The sequence below is a fragment of the Meleagris gallopavo genome, chromosome 2 (assembly GCF_905368555.1).
Source record: "Meleagris gallopavo chromosome 2, MGAL_WU_HG_1.1, whole genome shotgun sequence".
NCBI classification, from domain to species: Eukaryota; Metazoa; Chordata; class Aves; order Galliformes; family Phasianidae; genus Meleagris; species Meleagris gallopavo.
Window position 1 is genome coordinate 95,115,223 of NC_139405.1, and position 25,895 is coordinate 95,141,117.

The 25,895-nt window shown below is 39.5% G+C and overlaps 1 protein-coding gene across 1 annotated transcript in view; it reads right to left on the reverse strand.

The window, feature by feature from the left end:
* Window positions 1-25,895, reverse strand: part of MBOAT2 (membrane bound glycerophospholipid O-acyltransferase 2) — a 90,860-nt gene that overhangs the window by 23,376 nt on the left and 41,589 nt on the right. The window contains exons 4-5 of the mRNA XM_085217992.1: window positions 10,454-10,549; window positions 7,307-7,362 (exon numbers count right to left, since the gene is read on the reverse strand). Of these exons, the coding sequence (XP_085074118.1) occupies window positions 7,307-7,362; window positions 10,454-10,549 (152 nt within the window). The remainder of the gene's footprint in view (window positions 1-7,306; window positions 7,363-10,453; window positions 10,550-25,895) is intronic.

Below are 25,895 nucleotides of genomic sequence, written 5' to 3' on the forward strand. Positions count from 1 at the left end.
TGGAATCCCACTTCAATTATATTCCTTCCTAGAAGTTCCTAAACCCAAAAGCCAATCTCCATCCCAGTTTAATGAAAGTGTAGAGGTAACATAGATACGAAATTACAACACATTGTGTAAAAATAAGTGATTATACAGACTATATAGAAGGAAAGGATCCTCCTTCACTCACAGAAAGATTGCCTTCAAAGCCTGCCCCTTGATGCCGTTAAATCCATGGAAACGAGCCCTTACATTTGATCTAAGCATAAGAAAAGTTTCAAATGGAGTCTGTTTTCTAGTTAGATATCAAAATCAGTCAAGTTTGAGACACACACACGTACACAAAAAAAAACAAAACAAAAAGGGGGGGGAGAGAGGGGGAAGTGATATCAAACCTCATTCAATTCTATGACTCATGGAAATACTTCTTATCTGAAGGGAAGATAGCCCTGTTGTCTTCATTTGATTCCAGGAATTATGACATACAGATACTTAGGTCTTAAAAACTGCATCTGTCTTTCAAGCTGAGATGGATACAGCAAATGAGTATCTCCTACAACCTGAAAAAATACCTTCTTCATTCCTCATCTTCACAGTGAAAAGTCAACCTCCTTCATTCAGACCCAAGGAAAGAAACTGAAGGACAAAGCACGGCCCTTGACTTCATGCAGGCATTTTCTCTTCCCCACCATTACACTGTCCTATCTTCTCAGTACTACAGCAGAAGTTTAACTACAGCTAAAAGTATTTTAAAAATAGTGGGAGAAGCTTTTTGAAAAGTACTTTAACCTTTAAGGCCACAACATAACAGGTCTCCGGTACTAAATCCCGGTAGATACCTTTTTCCTTGAGTCAGGAGGAAGCAGTGACCAAGTATGTCCAAATTAACTTGAACAAGGAAGTACTAAAGACAGGTAATTAGCCTAATAAAAGATTTCACGCCACTGATGTGCTACAAAAAAGGGAAAAAACTGAAATAGAAGAATCTAATCAGTGAAATATGACCTGTACTTTTGGAGGGCGAGAGGTTAAGGAGTTGGCATACTTAAAATAGGTTCAAGTATATCCACATACATATGTGTGGAGTTGCTTTCCCCCTACATAATGTGGCAGGCAATACACCTGCTGTCTCAAGCATGCAGCATACAAGTAAGCCTCCATGGTTTTTTCACTCCAACTACCAGCTTCTCAGAGGTCAGTGCCTTTCCCCTAATTTTTTTACACGTCTTCTCAGTGCCTGTGTCACACTCTTGCAAGCTTTCAGAAAGGTACTGCAGACTTCTTTTAGTTGATAGAAAATACATATAGAAAAGGGGAAAAGATGCTTTTAAAACCTCTTCACGGTGAGGACTTTGAAGAATCATCAAGTCCAACCTTATCTAAACCAAGATAAATGCGTTCAATGCTTTTGAGGCAGTGTATTTGCCCACGGGGACAGAGGCCCCAGATCATAGCTGTTCCCTACCTGCTACACACTGGAGATAAAGACACCTCATTTCATCAGTATGCCACTGGTAGGGAATTTATGAATTTTTCTAACTTTCCTCTAGGGATTATGAGAAATGTTTTCTCCTGTTCTAAAGCAGCGTACTTCTGCAATGGTTGCATCTTCTAGTTGCTACCAAATCACACAGTGGGGATTACAGAAAATGGGTTTTATCGAACGTTTGTGAGAGAAGTGAAATTATCTGGCCTTTCAGCAACTATAACTCAGTTTTCTCATCTGTAAAGAAATAAGCCTGCGTTCCTTCTGTGTACAAGAATTTTGTAAATCACCACTAACAAAAATTATCTCCATTAATCTAGATTGTGAGGAAGTTGCATCTGTTCATTCCTCTTCAGGAGAGCACACCATAAAGGTAAATCATCATCTTTGGGTAAATACCAATATCCTTCCCCACAGGTTTTATTAAAGGCTGTTATGGCTACTGTCAGGCTTTCTCACTACAACAGCACAATATTTACCATTATATCTTGGTATTAACCCAGCTTAGTAGTTAATCTGATTGAATCTACCCATTATTACATTTGCATGAAAAACTGGCTATTAAGTAACTCATTTATAATACTTAAATATGATATTAACTAATAATACTTAAACACGAAGATTGTATCACAAGTTCTGTTGAAACCACAGCAAGATTTAATTTGAGGTTCAGAAGTGGATCACCTGAGTTTAAATGCACGCTGTTAATGAAATATTTTAAGGTCTGAAGAAGACACAGACTTTCCATAACAGTTTTAGTTGTTACCAGCACGCTGGCAGCAAACAGACACAGGGCTCAGCTAAGTAAAATTGCAGAGAAATTACAAAAAAAAAGGAAAAAAAAAATCAGAAATTTTGACATGATCAAACATGGGCCCCAAACAACATAAGTCTTAGGAGTTGAGAAATACAATGTAATTCCTTAGAAGTTTAGTGACATGTAGAGTAATTAAAGTGATTTGGTAGCAGCTACAATAGCTATGTTGTCACTAACACAAGAGGGAGCAGTTTAAAAAAAGATGTACAAAATATAGACCAAGAGGCAATTGACAGAGAGAAGCTCTAAGACTTCTGAAGAAAGCATTCAATTAAAACTAACCAATCAAAACAACAACAACAAATAAAGAAACACCATACCACCACAGCATTCCTGCTGAATATGGGAAGTACTTGCCTTTGAGAAAAGGAGAAGGCAAAACATCAAGTTAACTGAAAATTAAGATGGAATGTTTGCATCCATCTAAACATGAAGCATTCCTCAATACTTTCGGCAGCATTACGTTGTCTGAGCACAGCTAATAAAGCCAGCACTGCTATCAGAACAGCAGGTACTGCAATTTGGATGGGATTGCTCATTAGATGTGAATGAACATGAAATTTGCCTTTTTTTCTTTCAAATTACTTTGCTTAACAACCATCCCAAGTGTATGGTGCATGCTTTGACTGTAAGAAGGTGGTAGCAAAAGATAATTAAGACCACTGCAACTAACATAGTAAGTTTCTCCAGTATTACTTTTCTTTTTCCTTATCTCTTTTTCCTGTGTGTTTCATCCACTCATTAAGATATCATCTCCTGAGGGACCACATGGAACAAAGAATATACTTCCACAATTTTGGGAGGAAAATAAGCTTTAATAGCCAATTTGCAAATCTACAACACTATACAGTAGTACAACAGCAATATGAGGAGAAACAGCATCAAACAATCCCCCTGTTGTCCTCATATGCAGCTGCTGGAGCACAATAAATGTGGGGAGACCCAAAACACTGCTGTAAGACTAGCACATAACTATATTTCCTGATGCATGATTGAAAAAGAAAAGGCAGAGCTTAAAAAAATCCAAACAAAATAAAACAAATACCTTATTAGTTGCATATTCAGTGTACTCTATCTCCTTTTAGCTCTCACAGTAAATGCAGTGCTGTATCAGATCAGTATCCATGTCTGCTCTATTGTTTTTAAAAATGGAGGGCATCAGATCCATCAGGACATAATAGAGAAAAGCAAGCTGTGTTCCTGAAACAGTGCACTTAAGCATTAGCAACTACAGAGTTGAAAACCAAGGCATGAGTGATAGCAGAAGGGTGTCTAAAGGAACAGGAAAGCTTATTTTCCAGTGGTCAGAAAGCATGTGAGAGATAAGCCTCTAGGAACCAAGAAGCTGACAGAAGAGCGTTATGGTTCTGGTTTCTTACCTGTGTCTAGTCAGTTTTCTGGACAAATGCAACACAGCAACATGGAGGAAATGTGGAAGAATTACATCTGCCTTACTATACGACTATTACATATAAGAAGTGCTTATGGTTTTTGTTTTTTTAATCTTTAATTTAGTTTAAGTTAGAGAAGAGAAATGAGGTTGGAAGAAGCCATTAGCATGTTTGCCCATTTAAATAGCAAATATCGAGCCTAATATTCCCTGATTTTGGTGACTGAATCTCTCGGTGCTTCAAAAATCAATATGTTGTGAGCTCCAGAACTTCCTTGGGTTATGAATATAAACATTTGAAGAGATTCTTTGTTTAAGACTCATTAAGCAATGGAGTTAAAAACAAGCTGTCAAAGCACATACAGATTAGTGAGATTAGACGTTGATACGGGTCCTTCCTTCTCATAAAGATCTCCCAGCTCCTGCAGAATTGCAGTAAAATGAGTGATACTCATCTGCAGGTATATGGGCTGTGAGCAGAAGAGGGCGAACTCCGTGTGTGTGATGGCATCCTCCAGCCCAACCTGGTCTTTCATTGTTAGTGGGACTAAGACTGAGTCCTGCTGCACCCCAGTGCCTCTGAGGAGGAGTTTGGAAAGTAAGGGGGTCCACTCAGAACTCATGACTCAACAAAAAGGGCTTCTGGATGATTTCCTCTGATCCTGTCCTCTATGCAGAGAATAACCAAGTCTACCTTGCCATCAAAGCTTGTTAAACAGCTGTCTTACTAATCATTAAACTTTGTTAAACCAACTTCTATCCAAAAAATATACTGTTGCCATCTCAAGATAGAGGAGTTAAGCGGTGATGGTATCTTTCACCTCTGATCAACTTTTTGCACCTTATAATTGCAAAAACTTCTCTATTTAACAGCATCTTCTAGCTGGAAAATTCTCATGCAAATAAAATTCTTCATTTTTAGCCTTCCTAAACTAACTGCAGCCAATCAGTCTACTTCTGGAAGAGCTGCAGTGCACCTTTCCTTCTCCAAAACATGCCAGTTTTAAATTTGATGAAAAGGTACTTCATACAGAATTTGAAAAGTTCCTTTTTTTATCCCCTTAACTCTGTCAGCAGCCTAACATTACACAAATAAATCTAAATCTTGCCAGAAAGAATGAATATGGACACAAGCAGTCTTTAAGCACTTTTCTCTGTCTCTGAACAAAAACTTCTCTGCCTTTAAAATATGTGTGATAGTCAGCAAGAAATACAAAATATAACATACTGACTATTTAATTTTGTTAGTGTTCATTTAAGTAGCAGGAACATGTAAGAAGACAAGAATTACCAAGGGCTTATCTTCAAAACACAAAAGGCACGGACTAAATTTATGTAGGTGTGAATTTGTGACCCATGCAACCTTCTGAAAAGCTAGCATTACAAATCAAACCTAAATTGTTCCTATAAAACTTGCATACAATTTTCCTGCTGTAAAAGTCCACAATAAACGCGCAGAGTTGTAACAGTTCCTGAACTATTTATTTACAGAAGTGCTGGTGTTCAACTTGGGATCAAGGATATTCACTAAGAGCAGTGTGAGTTATTATGCAGTGTGAGTGTGTGCTCTTACAGCCAATTCTTTCCAGGATCTTCAAATGTAATACTGAAACCAGCTGAACTCTACAGAGAGTAGGCTGCCAGGAAAAGATGTCCAAAGTGCAGAAGATTTGCCTTTACCACAAAACCAACCTAACCACAGCTAGAGCCTTGACATTTACTAAGATCTTCCAATGCAGCAACGTGTCTGATTTTTTATTTTCATTACTTTTCCTTAGATATACTGGTAAAAACCAAGGAGAGGGCAAAAAAAACCAACAAAAAACAAGAAGTAATTGGTGATGAATATAGCCAAGCTGAGGTGGCTAAAGGCTGAGTGCCATTAATTGATCTGTACAGTGATTTCCAACATTACCTCCTCATTAAGCTGTACGTCTCTTAAAATATTTTCCAGTGGAAGCAAGTATAGTGAACAAATGCCCATTGGCAGCAGGCTTCTTTTCATTGTTTTCTCTTGACAGATCCCTTGCAGGCTGTGAATGCTTAAAAGTCATTGATTTAATACAACCTCAGTCTCCCTTGTATATGTTTTTTTAATCATCTCCTGAGATAAGACTCAAAGATGCTCCTGAATTTACACTGGTCTCATCATGCTGCCACTGTGCTCTCAACAGCTGTGATCATCCAACTCAAGAACTCTGATAACTGCAAATGCAACCAGAGAGAGAGCTTTCCACTGTATTCCCACAAGCTGACAGAGATTCTAAAGGATCTCTGATGTGGAGTCATTAGGGAAGAAAATTTCATGATAGATACTCAGAATTCAAGTTATCTCAAACAAATTCAGACCTAAAATAATCTGAACTTTCTAGTAAAATACAGGTGGTATGTATTAATTTAAGGACACATCAATACAGAAAGGACATGGAGGTACTGGAGCAAGTCCAAAGAAGGGCAACAAGGCTTGGGAAGGGCTTGGAGAATATGCCCTACAAGGAGAGACTGAAGGAGAGACTGTTTAATCTGGGGAAAAGGAGGCTGAGGGGAGACATTATTGCTTTCTTCTAATATCTGAAAGGTGCTTACAGTGAGAGCGGGGCTGGTCTCTTCTCACTGGTGACAGGATGAGGGGAAATGGCCTTAAGTTGTGCCAGGGTAAGTTTAGGTTGGATATCAGGAAAAACTTCTTTCCAAAAGGGTTGTTAAGCACTGGAATAGGCTCCCCAGGGAGGTGGTTGAGTCACCATCCCTGGATGTGTTTGAAAACCGTTTGGATGTGGTGCTCAGGAATGATTTAGCAGAGGGTTGTCAGAGTTAGGGTATATGGTTAGGTCGTGGTTGGTCCTGATGATCTTTAAGGTCTTTTCCAACCTGAGCAATTCTATGATTCTATGATTCTAAGTAGGTAAAAAAAATCTTGTGCAGTTCACAGTTAAAGAACAGAGCTGACTAAATGAAACGTTTGTTTCAAGACCGAAAGGTGAGACACTCCATCAGAAACACTCCCATGCTTATCCTGTAACACAACTCCACTACATGTGCATGATTTCAGCAAATCTGGAATAGCTCATTCCTTTAGCAAAATAATAGGAGGAAGCATTTACCTTTGATAACAGAATTATTACTTCTTCAGAATAAGCTGTTTCCTCTAATCTGCATACTCTGTACTCTGATTATAGCTTGCAAAACTAATACTTCCGAATATGTTTTCTCTGAAGTTTGACATCATCTTTTTGACCATTTTAGACATCAGCTAGACATATCTAGCATTGCTCATTCATTTTCATTCATTCAAGAATTCATACAAGAAGTGTTTTTCAGGCTTTTCATATTTGTGAACGTTACAGCCTGCAGGCTTCTCTAGGCTTACCAGAATTCAAACAATTAACAACAGCACTAACGCCTGTACACATACAGTATTTCTGTTGTTTAAAACAACAGGTGCTCAGCAACTGAGATCACAATGTACTGCTACCACCAATGTCTCAACAACAGAGACCTCTGAATTTTGAGATTATTTGGCTAACGCTCAGAATCTATACCCCAGCACAAGAATGTCAATTGTTTTTAGAAAAAAAAAAAAAAAAGGAAAAGAAAAAGTAAAATTTAAGACAGCTTAAAGAAATCTTACCATCATGAATCTCAAATGCCAAACTAGTGATCTTCTGTGTAATTATCATCATTGGACTGTTACAAGAAAGGAAGAAAGAACAGTTTAGAAAAAAAATCAGATTTTCATGTAAATATCAAGGAAAATGTTATACAAATAGCCAGGTTAATTACTCTCTAGTGGAAGACTTCCAATACAAGGTATGTTTTCGGAGCTTAAAGCATTACACTGTTTTCAAGCTACGAAAATAATTTATTCCTTAGATACTGTATTTGATAAACCATGCCTTTTATTACTGCATTAGGTCCCACAAACACAGCCAGTGTTCCACATTTACTTTCTAATAGCACTGTTTATTTTCTTTTCTTTTAGTGGGAAGAGTAAGGGAAAAAGGGCAGTAAGAACAACTATATGCATTATGAATTACAGCAGCATTAAAAAAAGGACAATAAGAATACCAAAGTTGAGCAGCAGCATTACTTATTTAGATACTCAGAGCATTTTTCACTATTTCTACTAACAGCTGGTCCTATGCTTAATTTTTCCATCTACAATTATTATGTGCTTCAAGTAAACATAAATAAAACCTAGCACAATTATGCTGACTTCAGTGGAATTCATTTCGTGTTGAATTTCCTACATTTTATTGGATCATAAACTGTCCAAGAGAGATTCTTAACTGGATATGTAACTCAGCTTTAACTGCACTGGAAAACAGAAAAGTTTACTAAGAAATGGTACCATCTCCACTGTACCTAAGTTTTAAACTGATGTAAATCTCAGCACTTCTAACAGGGGTAGGGAAGACTAAAGCATAAAACGAGCGTAACCAGAATTCAGAGGCCAGTTCTTAAACATATTTTATTTGCCTAGTAGTATGTGAGCTGGAGACACAATAACAAAAACAAACAGAGAAAAATGACCACCCTGTAGAGATCAAGTCCTCCTCTACTGACAAGTCTTACACCAGATGGTTCAGCCTGCCAAATGATATTTTTTAGGTTTCAGGTTATTTCAAAGCACAATGCATTTTCAGTTCTCAAATGCAATCAGGGAAAAACTAACCCCCTGTATTACCAGTGCCCCCAAAAATCCTGTTATCAAGGCTAGAGTGACAGGGGAGGATCAGCAAGGAAAAAAAATAAATGAGAACAGACACTGTGGAATATTCTCTCTAGTCTCTTTTCAGCATCTGAGCTGAAGGGTTGCCTGGTGCTGTCACAGATCTCCAGCTGATTAAGAACAGAACAGGTTTTCCTTCTGTAAATGGATATGTGAATGGATGGAGCCCAGGAGAAGCTCAGACAGACCTTACAATAATTCTAGCTGACACATGTCATTGTTATCATAGCAGACATTGATATTTTTTCTTTCTGAAATGGCTCTTCCAGTACCTTCAGAGATGTGACTGAGGAGCAACAATCTAGAGACTAAAAGAGGAAGAGCCCTTTCTGGAACAGTGTGGCAGAATATCAGTTTTCATTTCCCTTGTAGGTACTGGTAGAAGGGCAAGGAAGCTGTGGAAGGCTTGCAGGCAGCTGGGGTCTGTTAGTACTGAAGCCAGAATCACAACGGCACCTCCAGCACGAGGTCAGATTTCATTGGCAGATTGTATGGGCTTGGACACTTCAGATGGGCAAGATGGGTTATGAGAAATATCTAAACTCATTCAAAGCACTTTCAAGGCTAACCTCTGTATGAAGCTGTGCCATCTTCTTTGGTACCAAGAAAGAACTGCTGGTGCTGGGATTCACCAGCTGGTTAGGGCATTTTTGTTAATTTTGAGTTCAACCTCTTTCTCTGGAAATAGGGCAAACTGAGGGAAAACAGCCTCTTCCAGTTCAAATTGCAGCATGCAGTTCTCCTGCTGTTTTGGAAACAACTCCTGTCTCAGGTCTCAAGGGAGCAGATGCAGTTTATGCCAGAGATTTAATACAACACCCATACACCAAGCTCCCAGGCATGAAAGGGTCGTTTGAACAGAGCAGCTCTATCCAGAGCACAGACTTCACGAATCTCTGGACACGTTTAGACCTGGCAGAAATCGGAGCTAACATCAAAGACAGCTGCTATCAGAGCAATACAGTCACATTTGAAGAACGGTGTGCTCAGGCTACTATTAATAGTTTTAGGTCAGTAACAGGCAAATACAATTACACTGCTCTGAGTGAGCTTAGAGCTTTGGTTGATGTAAGGCTGTACAGTTTGGCCCTTAAGTGATCTGTAAAGGACAGCATTTGGATCATGATTCCACTCTTAATGGTGAAATTCAGTTCAACATCTGTAAATCTAGCTCTGTGCATCTGTATGCATATATCTTTGTTACAATCTCTCATTACAGTCAGCAGAAATCTAGACAAGACAGTCAGGGGCAAGTGATCCAGTTCACATCCAGGTAGACACTCAGTGGAGGGTCAGCTGAAGTGCCCTCCAGGCTCTGCTGTCTGCATTGGTTAGATCTCCACTGATGGGAACAGGAAGGATGAACTTAACCATAAAAGCTACAGGCTTCAGACTACAAGGTAGTGCTGGGGCTCTTACCAACGAAGACTGAGAAGTGACAAGACAAACACAACTCTGCTACACAGTACAGTAATACTGAATACAAACACCAGTGCCATTCCCACTATTCCTGAGAAGTATTTAATGCTTCTGTCGTTGCTGTTTTTAAACAGACTTGCACACATCTCTTTTTTTTTTCCAAAATGCTCCTTTAAATCAAAGACCGACCAGGAGTAAACAGTCATAGGAAATTATGTGCTTCGTTTCTGTCTGTAATACTGACAAGAATCGCCAATATTTTTCATTTTTGCCTCAACTTTTTTATTATATATTGCTCACACATGGCTCCAACCAAATATAGATTAAGGTCCTCATATAAAATGAGAACACAAACAGGCATAGCTTTCTAGTTCTAAGGGTGCCTCTCTCCTTGGCCTTTCCTTTCTGCAACACATAGCATAAAACCCAAAAGAGAGAAAAGCTAAAAGCTAAATCCCTTAAAACATTCAGATTTAATTCACAGCATGGCATTACAGACATATACATGGATGTAAGATACAATTCAGGTTTCATCATATTGCCATGGGTGGGAAAGGGAAAAATAAACAACAAAGATGCAGCATCACACAGGAAGGTAAGACGGAGAGATTTATTTTTTGTCCTTACCCAGAAAAATCAGCAGAATACTGTCCATAATCAAAGATATAGACTCTAGTAATTTGGCACACAGTGAGGTATCCCAAAGCAAAAACAAAGCAATACCTGACAGGGGTAAAAAACAAAAAACATTTTAATTAAAAACATTTTTTCACTGAGTCAGCAATCTTTAATTAGATTTTAATTCTCAGTAATTTCCAGTGAGTATTGCATAATTTGCACGTGTCAATACACCTTCATTCTGACTTTTTCTGTAACATTTATTCTATTATTTTTTTCCAAGTGTACAGTACTAAATTATAACTGCTAATGCCATTATCTTATTTATTGACATGAATGAGACTTGGGATTTGTAATGTAAATGCTGCTGTGAAGAACAGAATTTCTATAAAATGAATCTATTATTTTTAGTTCAAAGTTAATTTTTGACCGTACCAGTATGTGAATTTGGCAAATTAAGCAAATTATACATTGAACAACATCTCCATTGAATGAACTTCTATACATCATACCACAAGCCTCACCGTTTCTGATGCCACAGACACTGGAAAAGAATATTAATTTTCAAATATACCCATTAAAACATATCTGATTGAAAAGGGAACCGTATGAGTTTATGCCTCCTGTTAAAGCTGATCCTTGCAAGTATAAAAAATACACACAAAGGCAACTTTTGTAAGCAATAAAAATTTCATTTCACATATCATTTTAAGGGCAGATTTTTTTTCCTCCTATTAGTAAGAATGTAAAATGGTGACTATTTCCACACAGATCATGAAGCATTCACGATAATGAAATCGAGCACACTAGACTGATGTTCAATCCCTACAGCAGACTATGCTGTACAATCAAAATCCAATTAAACTGAAAATTTTCTTGTATTACATGGAAAATCAGAACTAGGACTGTATGAAGGTGACCCAGTGAGGGGCACTCCAGGAGGAGTCTGGGACACGCTTTTCCTTTCTTTCTCAAACTAATATTTTAGCACAAAAGTGTTTACATAATGAAGTCTGAATTCTTAGAAATTATTCTTCAAGCTGAAAGGGATACCTGTTTTTGCCATAGAGAACACTTGCAGGTTAACCTTTAAGAATTGTGCTAGATTTAAACTACACAATATTTTAAGCCGTCCAGCTTTTCGGACAGAGAACCATTTCTGACCTCACCTGCCATGCATCAGAAGCCGTGTAAATCCACGTCTGCTTGCTTGTTTAAAGCTTTAGGTTGCCTGCTTTAGCAATAAATAGCATTTTTCTCTTTTCATCCAGTTTAATAATCCAGAAACAATATCATATTGAGTGGCTAAATGGCACAAAAATGTGTATAATAGAAACGCAACAAAATTAAGCAACAATTGACCCCTAATACTACTGAATTATTTCAGCAAGGAAAAAAGTTGACACATCTAAGAAGTGGATCACAGATATCAAGAGCATTATACACTGCAGAACAAGTTAGAAAGTAACTTCTTGAGATATTGTTAAGAAAAGCTGCTTCCTCTTCCTGATAGAAATCACACAGGTTTCACATGACTGATGAGTGGTTTCCCACTCAGATGTAACTCCCAGCCATTTCATTAGCTAAAATTCAACATGATTTTCAATGTTACCAGCCTTTTTTTTTTTTGAGACCCACCCAAAGATACTACACAAAATAAATAAATATAAATAAAACAAGAACAATTGAAATACTGTTGTTTTCTCTAAGAAAATCTCATTTTATCCTCAATGGTAACATGATATATTTGCTAACAGCAGTCTATCCACTGTATATTGCAGCAGGTCTAAAACAAACAGAATTTCACACAACACCAACTGCAGCTTTCCTACCTCACGGTGCCACCACAGCAGCAGGGCTCACCACTAGGACAAGGACCATGCCATACATGGTCCTATGATTCTGTGATTCTACGGTTCATCAATGGGTTAGGCACATCTCATCAGACAAACAAAAACAGTCACCAGTTTCTACCTCAGAATGTTTTACCTTGTAACACTTCTACGCTAAGTTCTTAACAAAACATGAAGACTTTCTTCTGCAGAAAAGCTACACTGATCCTGCAGTTGAAAAATTACTCAATCTTCCTAATTCTACATCTCTAACCCCAAGCGTTTTATGAAATATGCCCAGAAGTGGGCGGACAATATCTGTAGCTAAAACAAATAGTTTAAACCAAGTTGCAATCATAGAATCATAGAATGGCTTGAGTTGGAGGAGACCTCACAGCCCACCCGCCCAACCCATGCCATGGGCTGGCTGCCCCCACCGGCCTTGAGCAGCTGCAGGGATGGGGCACCCACAGCTCTCTGGGCAGCTGTGCCAGGGCCTCACTACCCTCTGAGTGAGGGTGCTGAGGCAGACTGAGGCAATGATGCTACCCGTTTCTGGAATACTAAAACATACAAGACAGCGTTATGGTTGCTTGCGGTTGGCTATGGTATTGCTTAAATGCCTTGCAACTTCAATTACTAACTTTCTACAGTGAAATGACTGTCTTGGCAAACAACTAAAGAGCAGTGGGTATTGTATACTTGAATTTCAGTAATGCTTTGGACATTGTCTCCCATTAAGATTCTCACAGAGGAGCTGTTGACGCATGTGCTGGAAGAGCAGACAGTGAGGTGGATGGAAAACTGGCTGAATGGTAGCACCCAGAGTGGTGGTCAGTGATGCAAAGTCTGGCTGGAGGCCAGCAGCGAAGGAAAGGGATCCATACAGACCCAAGGGTCTTTACAGGGTCCGGTGCTGTTCAGCAGCTCTGTAACTCACCTGGGTGATGTGGTAGCACCCTCAGCATGGCTGCTGATGGCACAAAACAGGAGAAATAACTGATAGGCCAGGGAGTCGTGCTGCCATCCAGAGAGACTTCGTCAGGCTTCTTAGATTTGTTGGTTTTTTGTTGTTGTTTTGTTTTGTTTCTTGTTTCAGCACTGCAAGTTTGAACATGCTCTACAAGTAAGCGTAAAGGTCTTCCGTAATAGCTTAAAGGTCAATACACACGCAAAGATACAAAATTTGATGCTTCATTAAGTGAAACCTACTGTTTCAAAATCATATTTGCCTTATGAGCAAGTGAGAGATACAATCTGATATTGCCAAGTCAAAGATTGTTGTTGATGTTCAGGAAGGATTATCACAAGCTGCCATGTGGCAGGCCATGGAGCCCACGTGAATAACAAAGCAATACTATACACTTCTCAAAGAGACAGCAACAACCAAGTGCCACCTGAAGTGACTTGCAAGAAAACTAGGGTGGTTTCTGGACATAGATGTTTTTACTGCTAGCAATGATAATAAAATAAATGACATGAAACATATGGCAAGGCTTGGAAAACAAGTGACCAAAGTAAATATAATCAATTCCCTAAAAGGTTATTACGCAGATAAAAATTAAAATCAGCATCAGTTCACTGTAGAGAGCCACAGCAGTACGACAATCAGGCAGTGCTTCCAAAAGCACTAGATAGATACCCCCTAAAAAAAACCAACAAAACAAAACAAAAGCAAAGAGAAACACTCTAAAATCCACAGAACTGTTGCTTTCACTTTACTTACGCATTTTGAAAACACCTCCAGTCTTATAATATATAATTTGCTGTTATTTTATAATGGGATTTTAGCTAAATATTAACTACAGATTATTTCTAAAATAATTTATGTTTATCTTATCAGTGAAGAACTTCATATTTGCATGTACTAAATCTAGAAGATTCTTGCTTCCTGAAAATAACAGAATCTGATTACTATTACAATAGAACAAACTAAACAGAATTATGAACGATTTTTTTTTTTTTTTAAGGAAAAAAATAAGGAAAAAAATCCATAATAATAAGGGGAAGGGGGACAGCAATGACACTCCCCTTTCTCCTGCCTCCCAGAAAGAAGGAAACAGAAGTTACCACTATATACAGCTTTGAATGGAAATCCAGATTTATGCTCAGGATTTACAGGAAGTCTGTTAGGTTATAACCATTCACAGTTGGTCTGCGTAGAAAAACAAAAATCATAAGCTGTGATCAAAGCCCAGGCATACGTTCTCTAAGCACCCATGAAGGCTTAGAATTATGAGGGACATCTGCCTATAATGAACCTGGTTAACAAATACAGGTGTAAATCCTCCAGCAATCCACAAATTCTGCTCTCGTTCCAGAGCCTTCCTTCTGGCTACAAGCTCCTGGGCTTCTCTTCTCTTTTTCTCTGAATCTCCATCTGATTCATTTTCAAGTTTTTCTAAATGTAACAGACAAGGTGAGGTCGATACGACGGCTAAAACAAAGTGATACAACTCAAAAGAAAAGTAAATGAGGTATCAGGGATATTTTAGCCCCACTGAATGAAAATACCTGAAATCCAGCCATGTCAGCCAGGGCTGTCAGGCAGCTCTGTCACTATTAATTATAGAAAGACTCATCAAAGCCATGTGTTCAGGAACAGTATGTACATGTGATCATCTCAGAACAACGAATCCCAAACCTACTGCAGCAGAAAAAACAAGTATTTACAAGTATTTAATTGTTTTGACAAAGCATTAGACAACACCCTGCAGTGGATGGGACAGACATCCTTCCTATCATCTCTAAAGGTGAAAATGCCAATGGTTACCAAAACGACAGCAGGAGCACAAATGGCTCCTTGCCTTGAGGAGAATCACAAACATCTATCAGATCCAGCACCTGCTATGCCTACCGATTCCCTAAACAAAACCAAACCTAGCTTTATTTAGCTGCTGACCAAAGTGTCACCCACCTGACTACCTGAAATAGATGTTAGCCACCACTGCCAACACGGCAGGATTTCTTCAAAAAAACACCCCATAGACCTGAAAAACAAGTAAAGCTTTGCAGAACTCAACCATGTGAAGTTGTATCTAACTACCACAGCATTAATTATAGGCTGTATGTGAATGCAGCATTACCCAGGGCTGAATTTTCTCCTCTGGTTCAAAAGCTAGTGGTTTTCGAAAAGCCATGTTAATCTTCCACCGATCCCCGCTGTTAGGTGAACGGTCGCACTGCAGAATTACAGAAGTAACTCCCTTTGCTCAAGAGCTGCTACAAGCAAGTTACAATATGTTTAGTATTACAATATGTTTAGTAAGACAAACTGACCTGTAATTCATGTTGTATGGTATATAATTAATCAGCACAAAGGCGTTCATTTAGTATTTGTTTAGAACTAATTCACAGGATCTTTGTCAAAATGACCTTCCTTCATCTATCAACAGATGCAACCGAGCCAGGCATGTCTGGAAGACATTGCAATAATGAAGTAGCAGAAAGCAGAACAGATTGTCTGAAACGTTTAACTTTAGCTTTAAAGCTAAAAACCCAACAAAAGCAACAACAAAAAAACACCAACAGCCCCCTCTCACACTAGAAAACAGGTTATAAGCAAACAAGACTAAATATACCACTAGTAAGCAGGGCTTTTCTGGTATTAAACTGCCATTTTATGTTTTAATTCACTACTATTTTGAACTCTGAAAGCACTAAAAAAATTAGTAAAATAATCAAAGTTGTTGTGTTTTTTTTTTTTACATAGGTTCTAACATTTACATTAAATATAATTTACTCTATATATTATCATGTGTTTTACTATACATAGAAAACAGCAAACAAACTCTCTCTCCAAATGGTACTCTGCAGAAGATGTTGATCAAGAAGATTTCTATTCTAACTTTGCTAAAAATTAAATGCAGAGTTATCTCTTATTAGCAAATACATTGTTCTACAACATTTCTTGTCTTATCGACTGCTGTTGTTAATATTAATCAAAAAAAGGGTTTTTTTTTAATCCGCATATATGCACATGAGTCTACCTATAGGTGTGTGTATGTGTCTATATATAGATTTAAGAAGCCAAAAACCATCCTACGTGTCTGTATTTATGCATATAAATATATGCACACACATAAGATATATACAGGCTTCTTTTACATCAAAAGGAATTTCCTTTGGTTTCCAAAAATCTCCATGAAATTCAATATATAGACTTTGCATTGCTAAATTAAATAGACTTCCAAAGCATCGTTTCTGCCAATGCAGAATACCTCCTAAAGCTCTGCCCTGTACAATCCCTCCTCTTGATCATCCCCCCAAGCACAGCAGAGCAAACAAAACAATACTTCACATCATCATTGCTTGTCTAGTTCAGTGCAAGGTGAGCTAATTTTGTTTTTACAGGCAAACCCTTTTAACCCAGTGTTGTCTTAAATTCATTCCACATCATAACCTTACTATTCTGCCCACCACATCATCAATAACAAAGAAAGAGCTGAAGGTCTCATCCAAGCAGCAGGGCTGTTAAGCTCTGAGTCTCCATCCAGGTCAGTGTTCCTCCCCAGAAATGGCTAAAGGGAGGTGCTCAGACAAGCACACTCAGTCTACTTCCCAAAGCTCTGAGGCTCAAACCATCAGCACCTTAAAGGCCTGGAATCAAATACTACTGAATACACATATTTAATATATGTGTATTACTATTTACACATATTTAATAGCCTTCTTTGTTTTTTTCCTCTCAAGACATCCCCCCGTCTTTATCACCCTCACTCTGTTCACTAATTCCAAGTTTTCAGCATAACTACATAAAAATTAGCATGAAACAAGCAAAAAGAAGTTGCTAAAGCTTCAGTAGCTTTGTGTTGTGCCTTCACAGCAAGATCTTTGTGACCCTCAAAGACTTTGGTTTGCTGGCTAAAAAACAGCAGTAACATCCACAGGTTAATTCCAGAGCTCTGTACACGCTGACCAGTCACAGTCTCAGGCTAACAATACACATCAGCTGATTGTATTTGCATAACCAGGGGCAGAAGTTGCATTTTTGTTTGATTTTACACTTCTGAAGGACTCATCTTCTAAATAAAATATTTGGTCGAGTACCTAGCATACCTATCTCTATTTGCACAAAATCCAGCGAAAATAGGAGCAGTGACCTTGGCAAAGCCACCCTTTGGGAGCTGTCGTAACGCTTTTGTTATTTTAGGCTCTTCCCATGCAGTGGAAGGACAACAGCATAGTATGTTACGTTGCTAGAAGAAAGTTAAGTAAACCAATCAGCACAAGGCTCTTTTTCACTATAAAGGTTTAACTTTCAGTCAAGCTCCACTCCTTCCAATACATGAGGAGAAAACATAGATTTTAAACGTGTAGCTACAGTTTCAAAAGGCAGATATGACCCCAATGTAGCATCACGCCGCTCTGATTTTTAGAAAAAGAGACAGAATAGCCTTGGAGTTTCCCAAGCCCACATTCCAGCCCTCTGCTGAAAGCTGTTGCCTGGGTTGGCTGGTTGTCCCATTGCTTCCACCAATGTGAAAACCACTAAGAAATAAATTCTCACCACTAGGGTCATAACAGAATAGTTATTAGATGCAGCTATATTAACTGCATTAATTCCAACAAATGTAATTAGTTTTCATCGCTCACACAGCGAAAGCCCACTCCATGCAGTTACAACATAAAACGTGTTTGTGAAACTTGAAAGGGAAAAACATCAAGCAAAAAGGTCCAAAGTGACAAAGCTAAACCTCGAATTCTGTAACCATCCACTCCAAGCCAATACAAATACCGATTAGATTTAGCTTTGACTGTGTAACATTGCACAGGGTAAGCTAGCCTGCCCCAACATGCTGTTGTTACACCCAGAAAAGATTCCTTATTTACACAATTCCTGATCAAACCATACACCACTGGTGTACATCCGCTTTGAACACTGATCATATAACCAGCCAGAGCTTGTGGCCTTCAGAAAGTCACAGTCCTATCCACATATCAAGAGACTACTCTCTAGAATGTAATATCAATCCTTGTGACCCATGCACTAGTTGGTCTTCTCAGTACTTCAAAACGTGCTGGAAAAAAAACCCACAACAAAATGAACAAAACCAAACTGCCTATGAGCCCAAGGCCACAGAAGGAAGAGCCCGTATCACCATGCTTCAGTGATGAGCAACCAGGCCAACCCATCCTTCTTCAACTTCACTTGAAGGTTTGGGGTCTGATGGCCACACACGAGCTGACAATTCAACTTTTTGAAAGGGTAGATAACAGCAGGACAAGGGGAAATGATTTTAAATTGAGGGAGGGAAGATTTAGGTTGGATGTCAAGGGGAAGTTCTTTACTATGAGAGTGGTGAGATGCTGGAACTAACCAGGCTGCCCAGAGAGGTTGCGGATGCCCCATCCCTAGAGATGTTCAAGGCCAGGTTGGATGAGGCTCTGGGCAGCCTGGTTAGTATTGAATGTGGAGGTTGGTGGCCCTGCATGTGGCAGGGGGTTGGAGCTTCACGATTCCTGAGCTTCCTTCCAACTCTGCCCATTCTGTGATTCTGTGATTCTGTGACACATGGGTGCAGCAACGCTCCTACACAAGGCATGGCATAAGGGCACGGCACAGCCTCCAAAGCCATTTGCTTGGCCTTACTGCCACAAAGGCGAGTTGGCCGGCTTGGCTGTGCCGCAAGGAGCACAGAGCTGACAGGCCCAGCGCAGGCCATCAGGTCCTCCTCTGTGGGCCGATCAGTGCCTGTAAGGGATTTGTCCAGTCGGCAGAGAAAGGTATCCAGGCCCACTGGCTTCCTGAGCAAGGACAGGCACAGAAAGCCATGGAAAACAAGGCTTCATTAGCTCTGCTGCACCCAAAAGCATTTGGGATTTCTGGGATAGCTAGTTTTGTTTACTGCAGATATACTGTAGATGTTCCAGCTTGCCTCAAGTATTTTGATGTTTTGCTAGATAGTGGCAATTTAGTGGCTTGGTAAATCTCAAACCAAGCTAAATTAAACAATCACTCCATTTATAGGCCATATTTCAAATGTGTCATTAATGACAAATACAGCCACAGACATCCTTGTCAAAAATGCATACTGAAATTTGGTATTATCCACACGTTCTCAAATGTTATTTTCTCTCTCACTTTCTGACTTCCCCTCCTGCTCCATCCAGATCTGGAATGCTCCAGGCTCTTGTACAAAGGAAAAGCATCACCCACAAGTGAAGTGTGTGGGGAGTGCCTTCGCTGCTTCACCAGGATGGAGGAGACATGTTGTTCACTTCACTCTTTCCGCACGTCTCCAAGGGAACATGGAACTTGGAAGGATGGGAATAGTAATAAACTTGTTTTATCAGACTCAGAGCTGAGAGATAAAGTCAGACCTATCCAAAATCCCCTATTAAACTGAGATGATCCAGGAGAGGTCATTCAAGTTCTCTCTCATCTGAAAAACCACAGTGTGTACTGTCATGTCATACCAACCCGTATTTCTGCAATTGCTTGAAGTGTAACAGTAAACAATGCAGATAAGAGCACCGAGTTTGACCTTTACATTTTATAAAAAGCTGCTAACAGTTTGTTGCAGTTAAAAACAAGCACAAAGCAGAAAGCCTAACAACTAACCTAACACAAAACATGTAAAGGCAAAGTTCCCTTGAAATCTGCCTTACAAGACACAGGTGAAGGAATCCTTCACATATCTTCTCACAAAGATGAGCAGTCATAGCTCACAAATAAAACAGCTGCTCAATTCCAAACACTCCTAATTCTGGTGCTGGGAATTTCCATCTGTTCACCCATTTTTCTACACAGTATTTGCCTACCTATCTGATATTCCAGTATCACAGCATGCCAGTGATCTAATCCTTCCCCTCTCTCCCATGTGATACACAAGTAACATTCTCAAACATCAGGGATGTGTCCAGTGCCTTTATTTCTGCACATCAGCAGAAACCTATGGGTAGAAAACAGTCTCCTTTTAGGAAAGGGGCAATCACACAAGTTCTGCAGAATATTTTTAAAGGAATACAGATGTTTTTCATAACATGGACAAAAATTGCTAAGAATACTATTTTAAAATGCAGTTCTACTATCCATAATGCCTTAGCATCTGTAAACCAGAACTGCCAAAACCAAAACATTTTGTAAGGCTACATAATTTTGTTTCAGCAGACCATTAAGTTTGATGCAAGAACTTGGAGCAAATGCAACAGAACAAGTTCTCTGCTGGCAAACCCACGAGGTCAATCATTAAACCTGTTACTGCCGTATTCTCAGTACTTGGCATGTATCATCTTGGATAAAGATAAGAGCGAGCTGTTGTTTTCATTCACCCGCTCACCACTCCCCTCCAGGTTCCCACCCTTTCAGACCCCATCCACACCCCCAAGAGTCACAGCTGCTGTCCTTCCCGGCCGCAGAGCAGGGCAGATTCCCAGCTGTCTCATTCCCCTGAGCTGTGCTGCTGCCCTCACATCCCTGCCTCCGGATATGAGCACCTGAGACAGAGAAAGAGGGCAACACAACACCGCTGGGAGTGAGGGGAAGCTTTGCTCAGCCGTGAGGTGATGCCAGCTGGGATCTGTTCTCAGACAGCCAGGAGACATTCTGCACTTGCATTAAGGATGGCAGCAGCTGTGAAGCACAGGGGATGCGATTTGCTGAGAAGGTGGTTGTGCAGCCAGAAGCAGTGCATGGGGCAGCTTGCAGCTTAATAAACAACCCACATCCTGCAAGGTGGAATACACAAAAGGAAAGGCTGCAGAAGTCACATTTTGTTACAGCAACTGAATATTTGAGCAATTCGAGTATCACAGGGAAGCCAGCAGTTCGTGATAATAAACCAACGTACCCAGAACACAGCTGCATTTTCTTTCCAACTGCGTATCAAAACAAAATGCCTTTTGTAGAATTCTCACCAGAGGGGATGGCGGCCTGTTTCTCACCTGAAGTCTCATTTCTTCAGGAAGGAAGGACACAGCCTTTGATGTCACCTGGCTGCCCTTGTACCTGCAAGCCCCACAGCTGATCTGACCCACACCACATCCACAGCTCCCCTCCTCATCAGAGAGCAGTTTGCATCATCTTGTGATCATGCACACATCTCAAACAGTGCAGCGTTAGGAATCGGTTGCTCTGAAAAACTCTCATTTACCAAAAATATGGCCTAATAGAAATACCTGCATTGCTCCAGTGCTTAACACATCCCTAGCTCATCCCTTTGGATGATCTGCTTCACTTCAGTCTGCTTTTCTCACACCTCAGACTCCCAGGGCTAAGTTAAATCACCACAATCACACAACGGTTTCATCTTTTACAGCCTTTAATTAATGCATGGCAATATATATAAAGCATTCACACGATGCATCAGCTTTGCCACTGTCACAGTGCTTGTCACGTGCTCCAGCAGAATCATATTTAGAGATCAAAGTCATCTATCCGTCTCCTACTCCCAGCCTGGAGAAAACCTGTCGCTAACTCCATTTTCTTTGCACACGGTGAAGCTAACACAGGTTACTCCTGAGAACAAGAGTGGCAACTTCCATTTTCATGCAGATTTCTTTTCTCCCACATGAAACACTATCAGCCATTTCCAAGACTGCATCCAAGCTACCGCACAGAAACAGGAGATGCAATAGAAATGGCATGGCACGAAACCAAGCCTCAGCAGCAGCGAGCCTTACATGTAAAGATTACTTGTGATATACAGTAGTCCTACTGTACGCTAATAAGGAAATATTTCAGAATCAGTATCTGTAGACTGTTGCATGCAAGCATAGAAGGAACCCATTATGAAAATAGCTTTACATTTATTACATTTATTTTGGAACATTTCTCTCTCTTCCAGCTCCCAAAGGGAAACTGAAAACTGAAGATTAATTACTCAGTGATGGCCCAAGTCATGGCACAATCATTCATGGAATCACCCAGATGTTAACCCCTGGCAAACAAAAATTCTTCAAAGTGACATTTATAATCTCCAAGTTAGATAGTAACTGTATTTTCATAACATATCTCTTATTATATATACTGCATATATTTGCTGTCACAAAATACACATATTTAGTTTCACTTGGTTATTGCCATGACCCTGTCTCAACACTGCATGAACTTTGCCATACTTTCAGCCTAAACTCACTGCTAAACTGCTTGTGCTCTGCTTTGTCATCTCCCAATTCCTCAGTAAAGATGAGCTTCTAATGTGCTTCCAAATTTCTTCCCTACACGTCTGGAGATACTAAATTATCTCACAATTAAGTAAAATGCAAATAAAAATCAGTTACTGCTTATTCCAGCCAATAGAATCATATGACCTGTCCCTAGGAACATGTAGAATGAAGTCAACTAGCAGAAGCCAATAGCAGAAAATGTAATAACAATATATGCTAGTGGAAGAGGCTCCATTTCTGTATAAATGCAGTGTTAGTGTCAATGCAAGGAGGATAAGGAACATCAGGTTGTTCACCAATTATCCTTTGAGATATGAAATCAAAATCACAAATCCTTCACCCATGTGTCACCCATATTAGTGCCATTTGCCTATTGCTCCTAATGAAGATGTTCCATAACACTCCTGAATTATCCTATTTCCTAAAATCTCTTAACAATTTCTTTCCCTCAGCACTCAGTCACCTTTCCCACTCACTAAGTAGCTGGGAAAATTCTTCCTACTAAGAGTTTGCTCTGTTTTGGACAAGGAGTGATACGTCCAAACACAAAGAGCCGTTCTTCAGTAGAGATCAGTTATTTTTCTCAAAACAAACATGGCATCCAAGGAAATGAACTTCTCACTCCCAAATCCTTTGTAATGCTGGTTTATCAGTGACAACATCTGCTGCTGCTAGCAAGACTCCCAGCAGGCTGCAGGTACCTACAAGGGAGGTATCCCACTATCTTTTGCCAGCTTCAAGCTTCCTTTTTTGTAGTTGTTAAATTTTCATTTTAAAAATTCCTTCATTTACAGGTAACAAAAGAGCCACAAAACTCTAAAAATAAATTAATGCATTTTAAATTTGATCTGCAGAAACAGACTGAGAAGAAAGTTTGTCTTGATTTTTATTTTTCAAGACCGGTGCCAGTTTGAATTAAGAAAGGGAAAACATTACTGCATTTAGACTATTAAAAGACATATTAGCACTTAAAGGTTGCTAAACTTAGAGCCACAGACAAAAAGTAGTATGCATAAAATCATTTATACCTATTTATTCAAGGAGGAAATACACACTGTATCTGTATAGAAACAATTTAGATAGTTCATAGTTCACTCAGCAGAAAGACAGAACTAGCAAGGGATGGAATGCAACTTGAGCAGCCTGGAAAGCCCATCACAGCCTTATGGTAAGACTCTGAACAGGTGACTTAAACCAAGATCCACAAATAAGTGTTCCTATTTGTGAAGTTCTTTTTTGGCATTCAAATTCCCAGTGTATAAATCCACAGAAGCTTGGGATTTGGGAGCTAAATTTACAGAGCTATTTCAGTCCCTCTGACTGCCCCATCTATAAAACATGAATAGAAACACTTACCTAGCTCATAAGAGCATTCTGTGAGCAACAGCGTCAAAGATTACAATTTGCTGAACTGTTTTTGTATCATACGAATGCCCAAACACTAAACTTAGCCACTCTACAAAACTAATTCTATTAGAAAACACGCATCGTGGAGCCATGTACAAATTGTGTTCGCGCTAATTGAAATCACTCATTTTCAGATGGAATGAAATTAAGATCTCTTCCAAGCATGTTAGGCTCCACTGTAACCCTTCAGCCTAAAAATAGACTGATTGTCAGTCAGCCAGAAATTCCGTATGCATCCAGAATCTCCTACACTGTGCTTGCCACGAATGTCAAGACTTTGAAAAATCACATATGTTATAACAGTAAAGACAAACTAATCTGCAACACAAGCACACAATGTGCTATCTCTGATTATTCATTGTTGCAAAGCCTCACAGTGTCACTGCTGTTCAGCTTCCTTCTGTGATTTCATTAGAAACCAAATCTGAGCAAAGGTTTCAGCTAAATGTGTGTGCTATGCTTTACACGCCTTAAAAACCAGCTCAATGCATCTGGGGTTTGTGACATTCATTAGTGACTCAGATTGAGGGAAGGTGGACCACGTCTTGTAAGAGAAGAGAATTTTATGCTGGTTTGGCCTCTAAGATCCGCAGGAGCCATTGCTTCTTTCTCCCATAAGCTGTTTCAACCAGCCATACTCTATTCAAGTGAAATGAAAAGCAGTGTTTATGCTTCTATGTTTACCTCAGTTATTCATCACTTCTAATGTTGTTTTCAAAAGCGAAATAACAACTTATAGTCTGCATTTGATATCCTCTCATTGCGCCACCAGGCATCCACATCCCTCCACAGAGGGATAAAATTTAATTATTATTCGCCAGGATTTTTATTTATTATACTTATTTCCTAGTAGACTTGGAGTCCTCCTTCCACAATGGTTTATAATGCTCCTGCTACTAGTAGTCTCTCTTCAGTCATCTTTATTTGCTAGAACAGTAGAGAAAGCGCTCTGTAAAGACAGTGCAAGCTGAAAATATATTATATGTAGGTCTTTTTGTCATTTAGAAGAGAAAATTTAAATGGCATTAGCTGGGAAAAATGTCAAGATAGAATGCTTTTCAAACTTGTCCTAGCTGTTAGGGGACAAGTACTGTTTGCTGTGACGCTGCTTCACATACTGAACCGTACCGAAGCAGAAATGAACTAGAAAGCAGCAGGAGGAAGAAAAATGTCGGTGGCAGTCTTGCAAGAAGAGCACAGAATTAACAACAAGCAAACAGACTGCAGCACTCACATTTTGCTTAGGTGAGTTCAGCTGAACACCAGAACTTGCTCTGGAGATACAAAGACAGAAGAGGAGTGAAAAAGGAAAAAACAAAACAAAACCAAGTGCCAGATGTTGTCATGAGAAAAAGCACTCTACTTCAAACTGCTTAAGATATAGCATCAGCTGTAAACTACAAGAGGGAGCTTTCATCTTGTCACAATTCATAATGAATTAATAGCAAAAGCATCTGGAGTTGTAAGCTTGTAAGTTGGTTTATTGAAGCATTCCCAGCCTATCTGAAGGCTCTGCCATGCTAGTTGAGTCAGACATCTCTACTCTAAACAAAAGCACGTAAGCTGGCCTCCAGCTAGCAAATTAACATCAGTGACCGCCAAAAACCAGCAGTGCTCCCTTCAGTTATTTCTACCTTTCCAGCATTCCAGCAAAGGCCATGTGAGGGTACCATGAACATATTGGCACACCTTTAGGCTAAGGTCACTATTGCCACTAGATACAGATGTGTTATATCTCTGTAATAGCTTTTCTATTGCAAATTACTTCAGTAATGAAGCAATGAAGCCCGTGAATGTATGGTGCAGAAAAAAGCAAAAAGCAGGAACACATCTGCCTTACGAGATGTGTGACTTGCAAGAAAAGGACAAAGATTTTATTCATGAGGAATAGTTATTCATCACGGCCCAAATTATCCTGGGCTCCTGCAAAGACTGCAAGACCACGTTTAATGAACAAGCTTCAGAGTAGCAGAGCACTTTGTTAGCCTAAGGTACACTTTATGAAATGATAGTGACATGCATTAACTGCAGTTAATTTTAATTCAAGGTGGGCAACAATACACTGGGCAACTTTTGGCTCTCGAGGTCCATCTTCATCTTTC